The following is a 20,732-nucleotide window of genomic DNA, read 5'->3' on the forward strand; positions in this document are numbered from 1 at the left end:
GAGCCTTATTCAGAAACATTCCAAATTGTGGAGCAATAGATTATACTGGATGTATACTTTAGTCATTAAAAAAAAGCCCACTGATATTCTAGTGGATCATCATATACATCTTTTAAAATAAAAAAGTTCCTTTATGTGAACTAAAATTTTGAAAATTAATAACTTTCTTCCTCCCATAGTTTGAACCGACAGCAACTTAAAACTTAGAGAAGTTGTGCTAGTATTTTCTATTTTTTAGAAATGTTTGAGTTCAAAGTTGTAGTTCTATTTACTCATTTCTAATATGAATGCTATGGAAGACCTGAGAATCAGGTAGTTTTTAAGAAAGAAGACCTGAGAATCAGGTAGTTTTTAAGAAAGAGGAATTACTATTCCTGATATAGCAGGGCATGAATTATTTTGCCATAGAGGCACACAGGTGACTGGGTTTAAATAGACACACAACCATTATTTCATTACTAAAATGGAGGCCCCTTAATTTGAATTCTTCAAATATGTATGTTTACCAAGATTTTAAAGCTGTTTTTCAATGTTTACTTATTATTTAACTCATATTTTACATTTTTTCATATTTTGAATATTATTTTATATGGGAATCTTATTAAATAGTTGGTTTTTCTAAGGACTTTGAGTGTATTTACTGGCATTAAAATAGTAGTTACTTCAAAGATTAATTAATGATGCCTTTTGGACATCTACATATATTTTTTATATAGTTTTTTTGAACAGTCTTCCCATTGTCTTCTCAGTGTCTTCTAATGTTGGAAAAATGACATCTTAGAGAGAATATGTGAATGTATATACTTTTTATCTTCTTAAAATACCCTCATTATAGTCTTTGGTGCTCAAAGTGAAAATATTTTTAATATAGTTTTGATATATTTCGACAGGATGGAGTCAGCTAGCTGCTATGCATTGTGTTATGCTTCCAGACTTATTGGGATTGGATAAATTTAGACCTCCACTTCTAGAAATGCTGGCTCGTAGATGGCAGGATCGATGCCTTGAGGTAATATTAAAGTTATGCAATTAAGTAATATCTCTTCTAAAATGCTATTTGGATACCTTTTTTTAGAATGGGGAAATCTGAGATCTTAAAGAGTGTAGCAAAGTTAAAATTTCTCTAAATTCTCTATTCTCTAAATAATATTTCAAATTAGTTCCTGGAAGTTGTAGGTGGCAGCATTTACTATAATTTCCATATCCATTTGATATTCTGAAAAGAGTACTACATTTAGTGTTTGGGGTCTGACTCCAAATCCTGCTTCTGATTTCTGAGGTGTCTTGATTTGTAATCTATGATCTAGAGAAGATGGGTTTCATTTTCTTCATCAGTAAAGCCAAGGAAGGGTTAGGATAGATAAATTTTTAAGAATCCCTTATGTTAAAAAAATGCAATGATCAAATTGGATAAAAAATACTTTAGGAAAATGCTTGTTTGTTTTGTGTCAGTGAAATTATGTTGTCAAAGATTTTTTGAAAAGGTTTATTAACCAGAATTCAGAAATATTTTTGTAAAAAGTAGAGTGAAGGGAGCAGCTGAGTGATACAGTATATCGAGAGCCAAATTTGAACCCAGAACCTCCCATCTCTGGGCCTGGCTCTTACTAGTTTCTGGATGTCTTAAAGCTAAAAATTTTTTAAATAATTTTATGAGTTTGATGAGTTTGAAATATGAGGACGTTGCATATTTTAAAATAAATCTACCATATCATATATCAGTATTTCTATATATTACCAACAAAGTCCAGCAGGAAGATGTAGAAAGAGAAATTCCATTTAAAATAATTGCAGACAACATAAAATACTTAGGACAAAAGATAACTCTAGGAAGTACATGAACACAATTATAAAACAATTCTTATAGAAATAAAGACAGATCTAAGTAATTGGATGAATAGTAATTGCTCATGAGTAGGCCTACCCAAGATAATAAAAATGAGAATTCTACTGAAATTAATTTTCTTATTCAGTACCATATCAATCAGACTGCCAAAAAATTGTTTCTTAAAACTAGAAAAAAATTACATCATATGGAAGAAGAAAAGGCCAAGAATAGCAAAGAAATCAATGGGAAAAAATGTGAAGGAAGGTGGCCTAGCAGTGTCAGATTTCACATTTCAAATATATTATAAAGCAGTTATGTTATATTGTATCATATCATATCATATATTGTGTCATGTTGTGTTATATCAATATAATGCCAGTAATTGTGACAACAATCTGGTCCTGGATGATAGAATGGTGGTGGATCAGTGGAATAGATTATATATATGATACACAGTAGAAAATTATTATAGTAATCTACTCTTTGATTAACCCAAAGATACAAACTTTTGGAACAAGTATTTACTAGTTATCAAAAATTCCTGGGAAAACTAGAAAGCAGTTTGGCAGAGACTAAGGTATAAAACCAAAATCTCACACTATATATCAAGATAATGTCAAAATGGGTATATATGATTTAGACTTAAAGGATAGTACCTTAAGCAAATTAGAGAAATATGAACAGTTTTCCTGTCAGATCTAGGGATGAGAGAAGAGTTTATTATAGGAAGTAAAATAACTAATTTTGATTTCATCAAATTTAAAAGTTTCTGCACCAAAAAACCAATGTAAGCAAAATTAGAAGGAAAGCAGGAAGCTGGAGAAAAGTTTTTTTTTTTTTAAGCCACGTTTTTCTGATAAGGGCCCCATTTCTCAAATACATGGATAATTGAATCAAATTTAGAAGAATACAAGCCATTCCTCAATTGATAAAAGTGGTTAGAGGATATGAACAGAGTTTTCAGAAGAAGAAATCAAAGATATGTACAGTCAGTTAAAAAAAACAAAAGTACTGATGAGAGAAATGCTAATGAAAACAACTCTGAGGCACTACCTCATACCTATGAAATTGACAAAAAAAAAAGAAAGTGATAAGTATTGTAGAGGATATGGAAAAATTAGAACACTAATCCACTGTCAATGGAATTATAATGTCCAACATTTTTGGAAAGCAATTTGAAATTATGTTTTAAGAACTATAAGACTGTATGTATATATACTCTTTGACTTAGCAATATCAACACTAGGTCTATATCCCAAAGAGATCAGAGAAAAAGGAAAAGGACCTATATGTTCAAAAATACTTATAGTTTCCCTTTTTATGGTGGTAAAGAATTGGAAATTGAAGGATGACTGGCAATTGGGTCATAATATTATTATTGTGCTATGAAAATGATGAGCCAGATGACTTCAGAAAAGCCTAGGAAGACTTACATGAAGTGATGCAAAGTAAAGTGAGCCAAACTAGAAGAACATTGATACAGTAGCTATAATATTGCATGAGGATCAAAAGTGAGTGACTTCGATTTTGTGATCAAAACTGTGATCCCAAGCAGTTCTGAAGGGCTTCTTTGAAAAATACTATTCTCTTCCAGAGAGAGAGAGATCTAATGAACTCTGAATATAGATTGAAGAATATTTTTTCACTTCGTTTTTCTTGCCTTTTTTTGGTAATATGTTATGCATGCTTTCCCATACATAACTGATATCATATTTCTTCCTTTCATAGACAGTGAGATGGTGGGAAGAGAGGGCAAGAAAATTCAGAACTCAAGATTTTTTAAAAGAATGTTAAAAATAAAATAATTTATTTAAAAAAATATAAGGATGTGCTTCAGAACTACTCAAGAATTGTGGTTTAAATTTTGTTTATGAATTTATCATAAGTATGCTGTTCTGAGAATTAAAATTAATATACAATAACTCAAGTATTATATTTATAAGATTTATTAAAATAAAAATTAAAGTTAAAAGGGAGCTAACTCACTCAAACCACAGCATCAATAAAGAAGAGAGAGAAGGAGTCGTCCCAGAAAGTTATATAAAGTAAAGATGCATATAAAGGAAGGGAAAAGAATGCTGGGAAGTACAAAAGGAATTCAGGGGAACGTAGTCCTGGGGGGTTCAAGATTTTCCAAGTTACTTCTTTTATTGTTTAAATTTAATTTTCTATGAAATTCTTATTAAAAAGTCCCTGTTATTCATCAGCATTATATATATTGTACCTTGAGAGCCTCTTTTTTGTAACTCCAGTGCTCAGGATAGTTCCTGGCACTTAGTAGACACTTAATAAATGTTTATTAATTACCATTATTGTTGATTATAACATTTAATAAGCTTTTTCCCTTCTATTAATAATTGGTCTACTATGTTCTTAGGTTTGCTTTATTAATATCAAGGGGTTTTTCTTCATAGACAATAAATTTAATTATATATATATTATCATTTACTTCACTCCTCCAATATCTATAAGTAAACATACTTATGCTTTCTAATTTTCTATTTATATTTCAATTTAGGTAAGAGAAGCAGCGCAAGCTTTACTGTTGGCAGAATTGAGAAGGATTGAACAAGGAGGACGAAAAGAAACAATCGATGCTTGGGCTCCTTATTTACCTCAGTATATGGATAGTGTTATATCACGTAAGTTTTGGTTTTTTTTTCCCCCTTAGCTCTGAAACTATTGGATGATTAAAAATTATTGGCTTATTATAATATACAAAAAAAACACTAGAAGCCCCAAAAGAGTAAGCGTCTCACTGCAATTGTCAATGCCGCTCAAGTTAGGCTCTTTCTTAACTTTTCCCTGTATGACTTTGCCTTTAAAAGAATTTAGTAATGTATGTTTATTTATAAGAGAAATGGGAAATTATCACTACTCTGGAAAATGAAAAGTTTCTAAGAAAAAGAGGATGAATAGATAAATAAAATTTGGTACTAGTTGAATTAATTTATCTTACTTAAGATTGTTCCAGACTTTTTGTTCTTGAAGGATTGAAAAGGTGTTTTGTTTATCTGTGGATTATATGCAAGGCAAGGTCCCTGTGAGTATGTTTGATTCTTGGTAAGCCCTTAGTCCCAGGGCTTATCACAGTGGCAAATAGGGGTAGTACTTTAATGAATGCATTTTAATTGATTTTTTATTTAAACACCTTCTTGGAGTATTTTATATTTTTATATTTTAATACAAGAAAGATATTGATGTGTTAAAGGGAAATTAGTATCAAGAAATAAGGTAGCTTAAGCCATAAAAGAGAGAAGGTAAAGTAATGAGTAGTTAGTTCTCTTAGAGGTATAGTTAGAATAAGCCAATGTGATCAAGCTATATGTTCAAAAAAGTGGTGGGAATAAATTGTTTGAGACAATGTGGAGATTTCCTGGAAAACTATTTTGAAGGTGGAGATAGGATGTTGATTCTGAATTAGAAACTGTTTAGGGCATAGCAAGTTATCAAATTTGGGGCAAGGAGGAGAGGAGAGTTATGGGAGATAAGGGTGCAAAGGTAAGGTAGTACCTGATTATAGAAGACATTGAATGTTAAGTGGTTACTTGAGACTTTTTTGGTAGGCTTTAGAATCATCCAAATGTTTGAGTAGAGGAGTGACCATTATATTTTGAATAGAGGAATGACCATAAGGTTAATTGCAAAAATAATGTGAAGAATGCATTAGAGGGATGATAGCTTAGAATCTAGAATACCTGTTAGTGAATTTCTAATCTCTTGCAATCTGGCTTCTAAATTCACCAATGAAATGAAAATGCTTTCCCCAAGATTACTAATTATACAAGGACAATTCCAGAATTAGACTTGTAATATTTTTTAGGTTAGATTGGTGTAGAGATATTATATATAGTTTGAAGTTTGTAGGAATAAAAAAAGATGTGAAGGGGTTTAAGAGAGAAATAAGCAGTGTTGAAGGATAAAAGGGTGCCTTTTTTGAAAGTCAGAGGTCCTGGATTTGAACTTTAGACTTGTAATTTACTACATAAGTAACCTGGGGCACGTGATTAACTTCTAAGGACCTGTATTTCTTTATCTCTAAAATGAGGAGATAGGAACAGTTGAGTTCTAGGTTCTTTTTAGATCTTAAGAAATTTGAATTGTATAAAGGTAGATTCCTTAGGATTTAGTACCTGATTGTATGTGGGAAATGAGGGAGAGGGAACATACACACTGATGACCAGGAGATGATGTGGATAAGTATATAATGGTTCCATTGAAGGAAATGGGATTATAATAGAGGTGTTTGGAATGTACCTTGGATATGGCGACTAAGGGGATAAGGCCCCTAAAGACTGGTGCTACAGTTCAAACAGCTCCTCTTAAATCCTTTTGTCCGGTGGAAGATCCATAGGAATCCAGGTAGAGCAAACAGTACAGAAAAATCCAGGAATAGAAGTAGTTTCTATCCTGAGAGACAGGGAGAGCTCCTTCCAGTCCTGAGATCCAGGAAAGAGTTCTTCTCAAGAGCAACTGTCACTCTCTCCTCTCTGCCCTCCCCCTTCCAAGTGCCTTCGTTGTCAATCACTCCTCTCTCTGACATTCCAAACCCTTTCTGTGCAATTTCCCCAACCTTAGATATCTGACTCACTTCCTAATTTTTCCATCCCTTTCAGTGATCCAACTTTGTATCCTCCCAGTAATCAATCTGAAACTTCTCACTTTCCTCTTTCCATATAGCTAATCAGGTGTCAAGCACTTTATTTAATTGAAATTTTTTATTTAATTAATTAATTTAGAATATTTTTCCATGGTTACATGATTCATGTTCTTTCCCTCCCTTCCCCTCTCCCTCATAGCCGACATACAATTCCACTGGGTTTTACTTGTGTCATTGATCAAGACATTTCCATATTATTAATTTTACTATGGTAATCGCTTAGAGTCTAGATCCCCAATCATATCCCCATCAACCCATGTGATCAAGCAGTTGTTTTTCTTCTGTGTTTCTCTTCCCACAGTTCTTCCTCTGAATGGGAATAGCATTCTTTCTCATAAGTCCCTCAGAATTGTCCTGGATCATTGCATTACTGCTAGCAGAGAAGTGCATTACATTTGTTTGTACCACAGTGTATCAGTCTCTGTATATAATGTTCTCCTGGTTCTTCTCCTTTCACTCTGCATCAATTCCTGGAGGTCATTCCAGTTCACATGGAATTTCTCCAGTTCATTATTCCTTTGAGCACAATAGTATTCCATCACCAAAAGATACCACAATTTGTTCAGCCATTCCCCATTTAAAGAGCATGCCCTCATTTTCCAATTTTTTGCCATCACAAACAGCATGACTAAAAATATTTTTGTACAAGTCTTTTCCCCTATTAACTCTTTGGGGGTATAAACCCAGCAGTTCTATGGCTGGATCAAATGGCAGACAGTCTTTTAAAGCCCTTTGGGCATAGTTCCAAATTGCCATCCTGAATGGTTGGATCAGTTCACAGCTCCACCAGCAGTGCATTAATGTCCCAAATTTGCCATATCCCCTCCAGCATTCATTACTTTCCATAGCTGTCATGTGAGCCAATCTGCTAGGTGTGAGGTTATACCTCAGAGTTGTTTTGATTTGCATCTCTCTGATTATAAGAGATTTAGAACATTTTTTTCATGTGCTTATTAATAGTTTTGATTTCTTTAACTGAAAATTGCCTATTAATGTCCCTTGCCCATTTATCAGTTGGAGAATGGCTTGATTTTTTTTGTAAAATTGATTTACCTCTTTATGAATTTGATTAATTAGACCTTTGTCAGAGGTTTTTGTTATGAAGATTGTTTCCCAGTTTGTTGCTTCCCTTCTAATTTTAGTTGCATTGGTTTTGTTTGTACAAAACCTTTTTAATTTGATGTAATCAAAATTATTGATTTTACATTTTGTGATTTTTTTCTAGCTCTTGCTTGGTTTTAAAATCTTTCCTTTCCCAAAGATCTAACATGTAACTATTCTGTGTTCACCTAATATGCTTATAATTTCCTTCTTTATATTCAAGTCATTCACCCATTCTGAGTTTATCTTGGTGTAAGGTGTGAGATATTGATCCAACCCCAATCTCTCCCATGCTGTCTTCCAATTTTCTCAGCAGTTTTTAATCAAATAGTGGATTTTGTTCCCAAAAGCTGGCATCTTTGGGTTTATCATAGACTGTCTTGCTGAGGTCACTTACCTCAAGTCTATTCCACTGATCCTCCTTTCTTTCTCTTAGCCATTACCAAATTGTTTTGATGACCACTGCTTTATAGTATAGTTTGAGATCTGGGACTACAAGGCCACCTTCCTTTGCATTTTTTTTTCATGATTTCCATGGATATCCTTGGTCTTTTGTTCTTCCAAATGAACTTTGTTATGGATTTTTCTAATTCAGAAAAAAGTTTTTTGGTAGTTCAATGAGTATGGCACTAAATAAGTAAATTGATTTGAGTAGGATGGTCATTTTTATTATGTTAGTTTGTCCTACCCATGAGCAATCGATGTTTTTCCAATTATTTAGGTCTAGTTTTAATTGTGTGGCGAATGTTTTGTAGTTGTGTTCATATGGTTCCTGTGTTTGTCTTGCCAGATAGATTCCTAAGTATTTTATATTGTCTAGGGTGATTTTAAATGGAATTTCTCTTTCTAATTCTTGCTGCTGAGATGTGTTGGAAATATTTACAAAGGCTGATGATTTATGTGAGTTTATTTTGTATCCTGCAACTTTGCTAAAGTTGTTGAATATTTCAACTAGCTTTTTAGTTGATTCTCTAGAATTCTTTAAGTAGACCATCATATCATCTACAAAGAGTGATAGCTTAGTCTCCTCATTTCCTATTTTGGTGCCTTCAATTTCTTTTTCTTCTCTAATTGTTACGGTTAGTGTTTCTAGTACAATGTTAAATAATAGAGGTGATAATGGGCATCCTTGTTTCACTTCTGATCTTATTGGGAAGGCTTCTAATTTATCCCCATTGCAGATGATGTTTGCTGATGGTTTTAGATACATACTGTTTATTATTTTTAGGAAAGGCCCTTCTATTCCTATGCTTTCTAGTGTTTTCAGTAGAAATGGGTGTTGTATTTTGTCAAAGGCTTTTTCTGCATCTATTGAGATAATCATGTGATTTTTGTTGGTTTCTTGTTAATATGGTCAATTATGTAGATGGTTTTCCTAATACTGAATTATCCTTGCATTCCTGGTATAAATCCTACCTGTTCATATTGAATAACCCTCGTGATCACTTGCTGGAGTCTTTTTGTTAGTATCCTATTTAAGATTTTTGAATCTATACTATAATATTTATAGGGAAAATGGGTGGGATTGAAGAACAGGGGACACTGAAGGTTTTGTAACAGGGAATAGAGGAGTTGAAGGGAGAGAGGTAATATGACTGCCGGTGAGGTACGAGGAGAGAGATGCCCACTGCCATTTTTTAAAAATGGGGTTCCCGAGAAATGGGCCGCTTATGATAGTCTGAGGGGACATCTCCCCTATTGAACTGATGTGCAGATACCCCAGATCAGTCATGCATGGACCTTCCTGAGGGACAAGACTCCACCTAGACTTCGTCACCCAGCAGGGGTCCAATAAGGATCATTTATAATTGACTTGCTGTCCAGAGGTTCAGCTCCCTCTATGTCCCCTGAAATGATAGTTCTCTTATCTGACTGTGGTTATTTAAATAGAGATAAATTTTAATAACAAGCTTGGATTGGGGAGGTATCAGGGAAGAGGGAAGAGAGATTTCCCTAAATGAGGTTTGAGTCTCTCTCTGCTTTTGAACTGAGTCCAGGCCTCACAGGCTGGTGTAACGTTTCTCTTATTCCTGTCTATGCTAATCTGTGCTAGTTTTCTTAAGTTCAAAGTCTTAGCAGTAAACAGCAAGAGGAAGAAAGGTTCTGACTTTCAGAGCTGGTTGGGCCTGTCTCTTTGCGCTGATGCCTCTAAAGACCGTCCTCATAGTCCACACTGCCTCCCTTAAGTCCTTAAGTCCTTTTGTCCAATGAGCACGATCACAGGAATCCAGGTAGAGTACACAGATGGTAAATTCAGGAATTGAGGCACTTCTATCCAGAGACAGGGAGAGAGACTCCTTCCAGTTTCAGGTCCAGGAAGGGAGAGCTCCTCACAAGACCAGCTGCCACTCCCAGTTGTCCCTCCCCCCACCAACTGTCATTCTTGTCAATATCTTCTTTCTAACATTCCAATTACTGTTTGTTCCACCTAATTGTCAGAAAGTCCAAAACTTGCTTTACTTTTCCTTTCCACAATCGTCTCCTTTTTTGGTTGTGACCTTCCCAAAGTCACTTATTTTTACTATAGTTACCAATCTACTAAATCTAATTTCTAACTACTTCTCCCAAAATAATAAACTTCCCTAAATTACTCTATCACTATTTTATGCTCTATCTACTCTAAGGAATTCTATGCAGGAAAGTTTGGGTAAAGGTAGTTTTAGGGTTTTGCAATAAATTTAGTACAATAAATGTTTGAACAAAACCCTTATAAAGAAATTTGAATCTTAGTGCTAATACTACTTACTTTTGCTAAGTTAAACTAAAACAAACAGTTTTCCTGTTTTATATAGCTATTATTATTTGCAAACTCTTTTATCTCTATATATTTCCATCAAACACAATTTCAACATCAGCTTTAAAATGAACAATTAAAACATTACTGTCTTTAAAGGCATCTTAAATCTATTTCTAAGTATAACTGTCTATGCTATGCTTAACTTACTCCTAATCCATTCCCTATTTATTATAACAATTTTCTAAGTCCCTAGTCTAATCTATAATCTAATCTTCTGTACAACATATATGCTATGCTAAATATTTACAGCCTCGTATTTACAGACATCACTATGTTATTAACCTAATAAAGGTTTATACATTATTTATAAAGATTATTTACGTATAATACAATAATATACATAGTTCACTAATCTTCATGTCAGTCAAATAGAAATATCTAATGATCTTTATATTTGCCTAAGACCTTATGGTACTAACTATATACATATTTACATTTTGCATAAATACAATTTCAGACACTTGTTTATTTAAACAAGGTCTCCCAATATGTCAGTTTGTGATTTTGTGTTTTGTATCTAATAATGTTGTATTGAAGTGAAACTTATCAAGTTTGTTCAGATTTCCACTTCTTATGTTGACTGATGGATCACTTCTTTCTTTCTAGTTATGTAGTGATGCATGCTATTTCCCTAATATGTGAAATTGATTTTGTTTTATGTCAGTGCATTCAGTCTTACATATGTCTCATTTTCCGTTTGTTCTCTTCTTGTATAAGCAAATTTACAAATTTCAAAGTCTTAGCTGTTCATTTCAGCTTTTTCTATTTGATTCTTCTCTTTAGTAGCTATTAAACAAATTTACAAAGTTCAAGGTCTTATTTGTCCATTTCAGATTTTTTCTTTGTTTCTTCTCTTTAGCAGCTTTTCTTGATGCTTTTCCTCTGGGATGTTTTAAAATCTTTTCCTCTGGGCTGGTTTAAAATCTTTTCCTCAGGGATGCTTTTCCTCTGGGCTGGAAAGCTGTCTTCTTGCTGTGGCATGCTTGACTGTTGGGATATTGTTGTCTCTAACATTTTGTGTTGCTTTTGTTTCTTTGTGGTGTACTTATTTGATGTTAATCAGTTTTTGGTTTCATTTCTCAGCACTACCTTTGTCAAATCATCTTCTTCTATGTCTGTTACAGTGATGTTGAATTTTTCTGGATTTATGTGAGAATAGTGGAACCATGATTCTTTCCTTGCAATTTTTATAGCTGTTGGGGTAGTAAGCAATACTTCATGTGTTATAGTCCATTTTGTCTCTGTAGCCAATTTTCTATTGAAATTTTTTAAGTATACTTTGTCTCCTGGTTTGATGTTGTGCAAATTGTAATCCAGGGGTACTGTTTGTTGTATCAAGCCCATTTCAACTATTTTATTCATGTTTGTAAACTTTGAATATATTTTGTTAATTGACAGTCTCCACCTATCATTGCATTGTAAGCTGGTTTACAAGTCCTTCCTTGATAAATTGCATGTCCATAAGGCATCTGAATTGGAGAGATGTGCAGATCTCCACTGGGTTTTGTTCTAAGATGGAACAGAACTAATGGTAGAATGTCTGTCCATTTTTCATGTGTTTCTGCACAAAATTTTCCTATTAATGTTTTGATGTCTTTATCTCTCCACTTGCCCTGAACTTTGGGGATGATACGGTGTGTGGTATGTTGCTTGTATTGCTTGATTTTTATAAATTTCATTTAATATTGATTGAGTAAAGTCAATTCCACATTCTAAGTCCAATTTTGTGGGAATCCCAAATCTAGGTATGATTTCTTTCTTTCTTTTTTTTTTAAACCCTTACCTTCCATCTTGGAGTCAATACTGTGTATTGGCTCCAAGACAGAAGAGTGGTAAGGGCTAGGCAATGGGGTCAAGTGACTTGCCCGGGGTCACACAGCTGGGAAGTGTCTGAGACCATACTTGAACCTAGGACCTCCCGTCTCTAGGCCTGGCTCTCAGTCCACTGAGCTACCCAGCTGCTCCCTATGATTTCTTTTAATAGGATTTTGACCACAAATGCTGTTTTGTTCTTTTTGGCAGGAAAACTTCTGGCCATCTAGGCAGACTGTCTATGATGACAAGGCAATACTTAAAACCCTTTGTCTTTTATCATATTGATAAAATCTATGATCACTCGTTGATAAAATCTATGATCACTCGTTGGAGTCTTTTTGCTAGTATCCTATTCAAGATTTTTGCATCTATATTCATTAAGGAGATTGGTCTGTAGTTTCTCTGTTTTTGACATTCCTGGTTTTGGAATCAGTACCATATTTGTGTTGTAAAAGGAATTTGGTAGAACTCCTTTTCCTATTCTATCAAATAGTTTGTATAATATTGGGATTAGTTGTTCTTTGAATGTTTGATAGAATTCATTTGTGAATCCATCTGGACCTGGGGATTTTTTCTTAGGGATTTCTTTGATGGCTCGTTCAATTTTGATTTCTGATATGGGGTTTTTTAGGTAATCTGTTTTTTCCTCTGTTAATCTAGGCAAAATATATTTCTGTGCTTCTCCTCGAGCTGTCTCCCTGCTGCCTGTATTTGGAGCCCTGAGCCTGGGCACAGCTTCACCCTCTAAAGTACTCCCTCCAGACTAGTGTCCCTGCCTGCCCAGAGATTTCAGCCACTGCTGGAGGCTCAGTTCTGTGGGTGAGGGAGGGGTCCTGGGATCTTCCTTCTTCCTTTCCCTTAAACCTGAGTATTCTTGAATTCAGACTTTTTTGGGGTGTACCTTTTAAGTTGAGTCCAGCAGGAGGGTTCCTTAGCTATGTCCTGTTGTTAGATTTGTTTTTCAGTCCCCTAGGAGCATTTTATTTTTAATCAGTGATGTGGATGAGAAAAATTGTAAAAAAGCCTGTAGCAGAGCCAAAGGAACAAGGATCTTCAGAACTGTCAATCAAGGAAAGTATTCTGAATGGAATGGTGACCGGGAAAGATGGTTGCAGCAAGGAACAGCAAAACTGAGAGTTTTGGTCTCTTGCTCTTGGTACAAGAAGGAGTAAAGACTGAAAAGATCTTGCTCTCACTGATTTCTCCCTTCAAGACTCAAGTGACTAAAATCCTCAAACTTGTTATCCATCTTCCCAAATCAACAACTCTATTCCACTATCCTTCAATTTAGGAGTATTGTAGGATTAGGGAAACCCAAACCCTCTCTACCATCAACTTCCCTACCTTGCCCTTTCTCCTAAATAAACCTCCTTGTTTAAACTTATCAAAAAGAGAATCTGATCTGAATCTGTCTGATAATGAAGATACTCACTCAGAACTGATTTCTAGTGGTAACAACTGAAGAGCCAACTGATGGGGGAAAGGAGGAGGGAGGAAGGAAAGGGACGGGGTAAGGAGGGAAAGGAGGTTGGCTAATCTGATCTTTCCATCAACATAATCCTCAAATTAATTTCCTAATTCAGTGAGGAAGGGTTTTCAGAGGTGTGAACATTCACTACCTCTACGAGGCCATCTTGATCTTCTCCATTCTGTGTATTTGTCTATTAATAATTTTTATTACCAAAATATCACATGTTCCACGAAACCAAAATGTCACATATATATTTAAATTGTAATATTTTTAAAAATGGGTACTGTATTAGGTAGGAAAATTTCAAGAAATATGTATCAAACCTAAGAAACAGTATTGGGAAAAAGAGAGATAGAAAGAAAAAGTCTTTTTTTTTTTTAAACCCTTACCTTCCATCTTGGAGTCAATACTGTGTATTGGCTCCAAGGCAGAAGAGTGGTAAGGGCTAGGCAATGGGGAGCAAGTGACTTGCCCAGGGTCACACAGCTAGAAACAAAAAGTCTTGATTATTGATGCAATATTCATTTTTGTATTTCCTTGGTTAGGAATTTATGGAACTATTTTTTCCATGTTCTTGTCCAGTACTTTCTTAACTTCTTGTAGTTACATAGTCTGTGTTTGGAACTAGATTCCAAGACTGGAATTCATTAGATGTGAGACCATTTAGAAATGTTTTATTCTCTGATTCTGTTTCCTTCTCAATAAAATGGGAAGGATAATTGTTTCTCTTGGAGTTATTGTGGGAAAAGCATTTCATAAAGCTGAAAGCCCTATGTACTTGTGAATTCTTGATGGAACATATTTCTTCCTCATGTGCACATATTGAAAAATTGTTTTTCCTTCATGTTTTTGCTAAGCTGTTGACTTCCCGATCTTCCTGGATACAGCACATGGTGATCTCTCTTCTCAAATTATTTTATATTACTTTGGAGCTCTTCTTTGTTTCTGTATTCTCCCTTGTATCACCCATACTTGTGTATATGAAATGTCATCGCTATTAGTATTTTTAAGCAGGAACTATTCTATTTTTCATTTTTGTATTCCCCAGTGACTGACACATAAACTTATGCATATTAGATGCTTAATAGTTATTTTGGAATGAAATAAAATTATTACTAATGAAAAAATGTGTGAGACCTTGAAATGCTAGATTTCAGAAATCTGTAACCAAATGATATCTTTGTTCTTTTTTCCTGGTAATTCCCAAGCCATTCTTAATGTATTTATTTAAATTGTTCTCAATTTTTTTCCGATATTTTGTGATCCATATATTCTCCCTTTTCCCCATCCACCTTCCCAAGGCAACAGATAATACATTATTATATTACATATATTTGCATGTTTATCATATTGTGAAAGAAGACATCACTTATGTTAGAGAAAAATTCATGGAGGAAATAAAGTGCAGAATGATATGCTTCAGTCTGCATTCAGACTAAGTTCCTTCTTTGGTGATGGATAACATTTTTTGTCATGAGTCTCTTGAATCCTTGCATTGAATCCTGGATCCTTGCATTGCTGATAATAATAGTTCATTCACAGTTGATCCTCATATTTTATTGCTGTTACTGTGTGTAAATTTCTCATATTTCGGCTCACTTCACATTTCATCACTTCATTTGATTTTCCAGGATTTTTTGAGATCATCTTGTTTTTCATTTCTTTTGGTTCAACTTTTTCGGCATTCTTACTGTATGTAGATTGTCTCAGAGTGATGAATGTGAGCTCTGAGGCCAACACCACGTGAAAGGGAATTTTTTATTCCTTTCCTTCATTTTAAGTTAATCAATCAAGAATTTGAAGAACCCCCTCCTTTCACTTAGTAAGAGCCTTTTACTAGAAAAAGTTCACACCCCCAAAGATCACAAGTACTACCCTCTGGGCAGTCCCAGGCAAATTGGAAGGCTATGACTGGGTCCTTTGAAGTGGGAGAGAGGCAGGAAATGAAGTGGAGAAACTGCTTATAAAAAAGCCAGCCCAAGGACCCCAGAGGAGGCATTTTAGGATGAATTTGGCTGAAGAGGAGGCTTTTTTTCTGCAGTTCATTTTCTGAGGCTCTTTATGAAGATTCATTCAGCATTGGTGAGTTTGGCCAAAAAAGCATTCTTCGCTGCATAGATTAGGTGTTATGACTCGAGCTAAAGGAAGGGGCTTACACTGGTGAGGCCCTTGTTGAAGAGGCTATGGGATTTCCATATGGGATTGGAACTTTGTTGGGGAGTGAGCTGAATTTCTTCGGATAAGAGCTCTAGGGTGGCAGGCTATGAAATAAGTTTCCTAATTGATCTAGACTGATGGTAGTCTGATCAAGTACTCTGCTTTGTCTGTAACAGAGTATGATCCAGTTTGGTAGGTCTCACCACCTGCTTAACTGATAAAACACAATCTGACTGCTGTTGCTTTTTATAAAAAGTTATATGGGTTTATTGAGTAGTTCAACACAGGGAAAGGAAGGAGGGCCAAGAAATAAGATTCCCTAATTCTCGCTTTCTCTAATTCTCCTCCCTCTAAACTACAGATTTCTCACGAAATCCTCTTCTGGTCTTGATGCTACCTTTCCTCCATTGTCTGCCTTGAACCCAAACTCCTATCTATCTTCTTGACCTACTGGCCCTCCAATTAATGTTGGTGGATGAGTTTATAGTTCAGTTGGAATAGATAAGGTGAAAGTGGGAGTGAAGTCACCCTAGTGGGTCCAGCCAATATGGCTATGACTTCACTCCATAGAGACAGATCTCTGGGATATGGTTGGCTTTTTTACAGTATAGATGAAATCTATTAGGTTACTGGAACACAGGAACAAGTTTGATGGGAACAGGAGAAATCCTGATGGATAAAATCTCTATTTTGGAGACATGATGATTAATCGAAGTATCACAACATCAAGGCAAATGGCTTCCCACAGAAAGTCCAGTGAACCACAGTAGGAAGTGATCTCTCCCAGCTCTCAAAGAGACAGGAGCATTCCCTACAACTGACTCTGAGTGCCCTTATAACCCTTCCTGACACTGTAGAATCTCTCCTGCTTCGTTCAGTGCATGAGCCAACTTTGGTTTGCAAAACCATGAATCTGCCTTCTCCAAAATGCCTTACCTGTCTTTTTCCTCTTTCAGCTACGAAATATTTTTGACTTCCCTCCTATTTCTATATTTATACTAAATTAAATTATTAAGAGCTACTAACAACATTTTGACTTAAGTTAATTTTATATACATCAACCACAGTTCTTTTTTTTTCACCATTATTATTTTTGTTGAACCAAAATTTTATCTATTACATTTGGTCACATAATTTTAATTATTACAACCAGAAACTAAAGGAAAATGTAATTCTTTGATGCACCTTTAAAAATAATTTGTGATCAAATAGTCTCCATTTAATATCTCTTCTTATTTCATCTAAGTGAGGTCAGATTATCTGCTTCATTGTGTAAGGGGTAAATTTGGAGGCTTTTGACTGAATATAATATAGTAGTGGTCGCCAGGGATTAATTTAAATCCCCCCAAAATTACTCAAGTCAGATTGGGAATTTTATGGTGGTTTAATTAATATAGAGGGAAGGAATTAAGAAGAGAGAGAGGGGTATGAGATTTCTCAGGCCTAGCCTAAGCCAAGGGAAGTTCAGAGAATTCAGCCACGAGGCCTACTCAGAAGATTAGGGGCTTCCTAAGAGGATAGTTTTTTGGAAGGTAAAGGATAAAGGAATCAGCCTAAACTCACCTAGCATGCTCATGCCAAGACCAAGACCCCAAGCGCCGCCCAGTACGTCACATGTTGCCGACAGAGAACAATGTCTCCACGAGCGAGAGACAGAGTGAGGGCAAAGTCTCTGTGAGAGAGCCAGAGCCTCGTCTCCATGAAAGATAGCCCAGAGAGAGGAAGAGCTGCGAAATATATAGATTCTTTTTTTACATCACTTCCTGCATCTCACATGTACCAATGGTCGCTTAAGCTTGACTTATGACAGCCCAAGGAGTCTGTCAGTTGTTTCTTATTTGTCACTTGCTAGCACATGTCAGTTATAGGCCATCCTCCTCAACACATAATCCTTAACACTTAATCCTTAAATCCTTTTTTAGGATTTTAAAAACTAATTAGGGCGTAGAAAATCCAAAATTCACAATTGAGACCTTATAATTTTTTTTATTCTAAATAATCATCAACACAAACCTGGAAAATATAGAATAGAATCTTATTTAAAACTCCTTTCCTTTAAAACCATAGGCCCAAATAAATGACAGAAAACTAATAGTACATTGGTTCAATGTCCTTTTTAAGTTGCTTTTGTTTTCTTTTTAAAATATGGTTGCATTTATTCCATATGTAGCTCTTTGGTTCTGTATCTCTTATTAAGCTGCATCTCATGTAAGTCTTTCTATATTTATTTTTAATCCTTGTTATTGATTTTTATTTCATCTATATCCTCAGGTGTTGGTAGAGAAATGCACAAAGTTTAGACCCTATGGAATAGAAATGACATGTTTTAAAACAAGGAGGCAAATTTGGCCTTCTAGATATAAGAAAAAGTAAATCCATAAGGTGGCATGAAACTTGTGACTTGACTGTAGCTCTTGATGGATATATATTATTAAAAAGAAATTAAAATAGATCAAATAGTTGGTTTTAAAGCACTAAATAGTAAGATGGCTTACTTTTATAGAAATCCGGGGACCAAAACAGGAAAATACAGTAGAAAACATTTGGGTTTGTTATCAGTGAATGGAGAAAGAGTAGATTTTGTTATCAGTCTATATACTTCACTATATTGAAAGTTACCTATTAACTTGGCAAGTTTCTAGTGGAGGGCTCCAAAGATCTGTGCTTTTTAACCTTTTTTTCCTCTACAACTTAGGTAAATAACTTGCTCATCAAATTTTCAGATGACACAAAATCAGAAGAGAAGGGTGAGAGGAGCTGGCAAGGTCTTGATATGTTAAAGCATTAGGCTTGATCTGAGAAGATGAGCTTTATTAGGAAAAAATGTAAAGTTGTAAACTTGGTTAAAAACAAAACAGCACAAGTTGCACAAGTGCAGTATGGGATAGTCATGGTTAGAAATGGGCAGTTTGTATGAAGAGGAACTTAGGGGCATAGTGAAGTGTAATCAGATGTTAGAAGTGTGATGTGGAAGCCTAGAAGAGCATCCAGTCCAGGCCTAGAAGAATTGCTAACATGAACGAGGAGGCAATAGTCCTTTTCTGTTCTGTCAAACTCCTTGTGGAATATCATCTCATTCTTGGGGCTTCAATTTAAGACAGACCTAGATAAACTAGAGTGTGACCAAAAGAGGCCTACTGGGATGGTGAGGGCCTATGAGCTCAAGGTTGAAGGAATTGAGGCTGTTTACCTAGGGAAAGAGAGGTTTCTTAGAGAAGAATACTTAGGACAGTACAGGGTGTCTCAGAATTCTTACTGAAATTTTAAGCTGTGTTAGTCTAAGCAAGCAACCCTGGAGGGAGATGCAGCCTGGAAACTGCCTTGCAGCCCTCCAGCTAACACAGTTATTACAGTTGAAGAAAAGAAAGTTCTTGACTCCAAATAGCTCTACATTAGAAATAGATATGGCTTTTGTTAATTGAAATGATGCTACAGAGGATGAATTATCGTTTGTTTTGCTGTTGCTCTCTAAAGGCTACTGGGCTTTTTTTCCATTTAACTTAAAAAAAATTTGCACTTTCAATATCAATTCTAAGGAGAGTAGCAAGGGATAGGAAGTTAGGATTAAGAGACTTGCCTAGGGTTACACAGCTAGGACGTGTCTGAAGCCAGATTTAAAACCAAGTCCTCTTGACTCCTGTTCTGGCACTCTATCCACTGAACCAGATAGCTTCCTCCTTTCTATCTAACTTGCAACTGAAATTTCATATAAATGTTGTCTTTCTCTATTAGAAAGTGAGTTCAATGAAAGTAGGGACTTTATTGCTTTTATATTTGTATCCCCAATGCTCAGCAGAGTTTTTGAGCACAGTAAGAACCTAATGAATACTTTTTTTTAATCTGCCCATTCATTCTTATCTTATAGTAGCTTTATTAAAGTTATTTATTGTAATTATAATCACATGATGTTGACCAGTTTGTGTATTTAATATTTTAAGAATCATGATTATTGAGCACAGTTCTCAAAGTTGCTTTTAATGGATTAAAAGAGCTAAATTTTTTATCTTATAAATTGTCATACTGCCACTTAAGTTCTTAAATTTGTTAACTGTGTGTGTGTACGTGTGTAAAGATTGAAGATTTTGAATGTAGTATTTTAGAAGCCAAATAATGTTATACGACCTTCTTATCTTTTGCAGCATAGTTTTTAAGTATTTCAAATATTTCTTAATTTTCCATATTAAAACTTTTCACAAAACACTTTTTGCCTTTTAAGAAATGAAGTTGGTCACTTTTTAGTTTATACTTTAATGCTTCCTTTGTCTTGCATTTCTCTATAGGGACTATTTCTGATATCTTGTATTTTGCTTTTTCACAGTGGCCCATCTTTTCCTTTATTTTGGTTCTATGTCTTTGTAAGCCATTTTAAAATGTAATAAACATTTCTTCTAATAAGCATTCATTTGTGAATTTTTATGGTAATGAATGATATAAATGCTAACTGTATGTTTTACTTTAACTCAGATATTTATAAAAGAAATAGAGAGCATAATACTGAATACATATTGATGTAAGAAAACATAGCCTTTTGTTCTTGTTGTCCGCCTTTTTAGCTTCCTTTGTGTTAAGGCTACTAGGGTTAAGATTATTTTTTTCTTTCTCCCTTTCTTGGATACATAGCAGTATTTGTTCATTGAAAACCAATCTAGTAAATGTTCAGGGTTAAATTTCAGTAAGCCACACTGTATTAACTACTTGTTTAACCTGAAAATGAAATCATTTTTTGATGATTCTAAGGTAATGGTCATTCTGTGCACAAATATGGATGGATAAAAATAAAGATAGAATACATATACACGTATACATGCTACAGATGGTGAGAATTGACAGTGGAAAAATCTATTTTAGTTGGTAAAATTAATTTGAATCTTAAAACATTTGTTGAATGGTAGATACTTGCAAG

General features: G+C 34.7%; 1 protein-coding gene across 5 annotated transcripts in view; it reads left to right on the top strand.

Annotated features, from left to right (window-relative positions):
- Positions 1 to 20,732, top strand: part of WDR7 (WD repeat domain 7) — a 579,662-nt gene that overhangs the window by 182,871 nt on the left and 376,059 nt on the right. For all 5 annotated transcript variants that reach the window (XM_007487542.3, XM_001366509.4, XM_001366558.4 and 2 more), the window contains 2 exons: positions 891 to 1,009; positions 4,347 to 4,470. In XM_007487542.3, the coding sequence (XP_007487604.1) occupies positions 891 to 1,009; positions 4,347 to 4,470 (243 nt within the window). The remainder of the gene's footprint in view (positions 1 to 890; positions 1,010 to 4,346; positions 4,471 to 20,732) is intronic.

The sequence above is a fragment of the Monodelphis domestica genome, chromosome 3 (genome assembly GCF_027887165.1).
Source record: "Monodelphis domestica isolate mMonDom1 chromosome 3, mMonDom1.pri, whole genome shotgun sequence".
NCBI lineage: Eukaryota > Metazoa > Chordata > Mammalia > Didelphimorphia > Didelphidae > Monodelphis > Monodelphis domestica.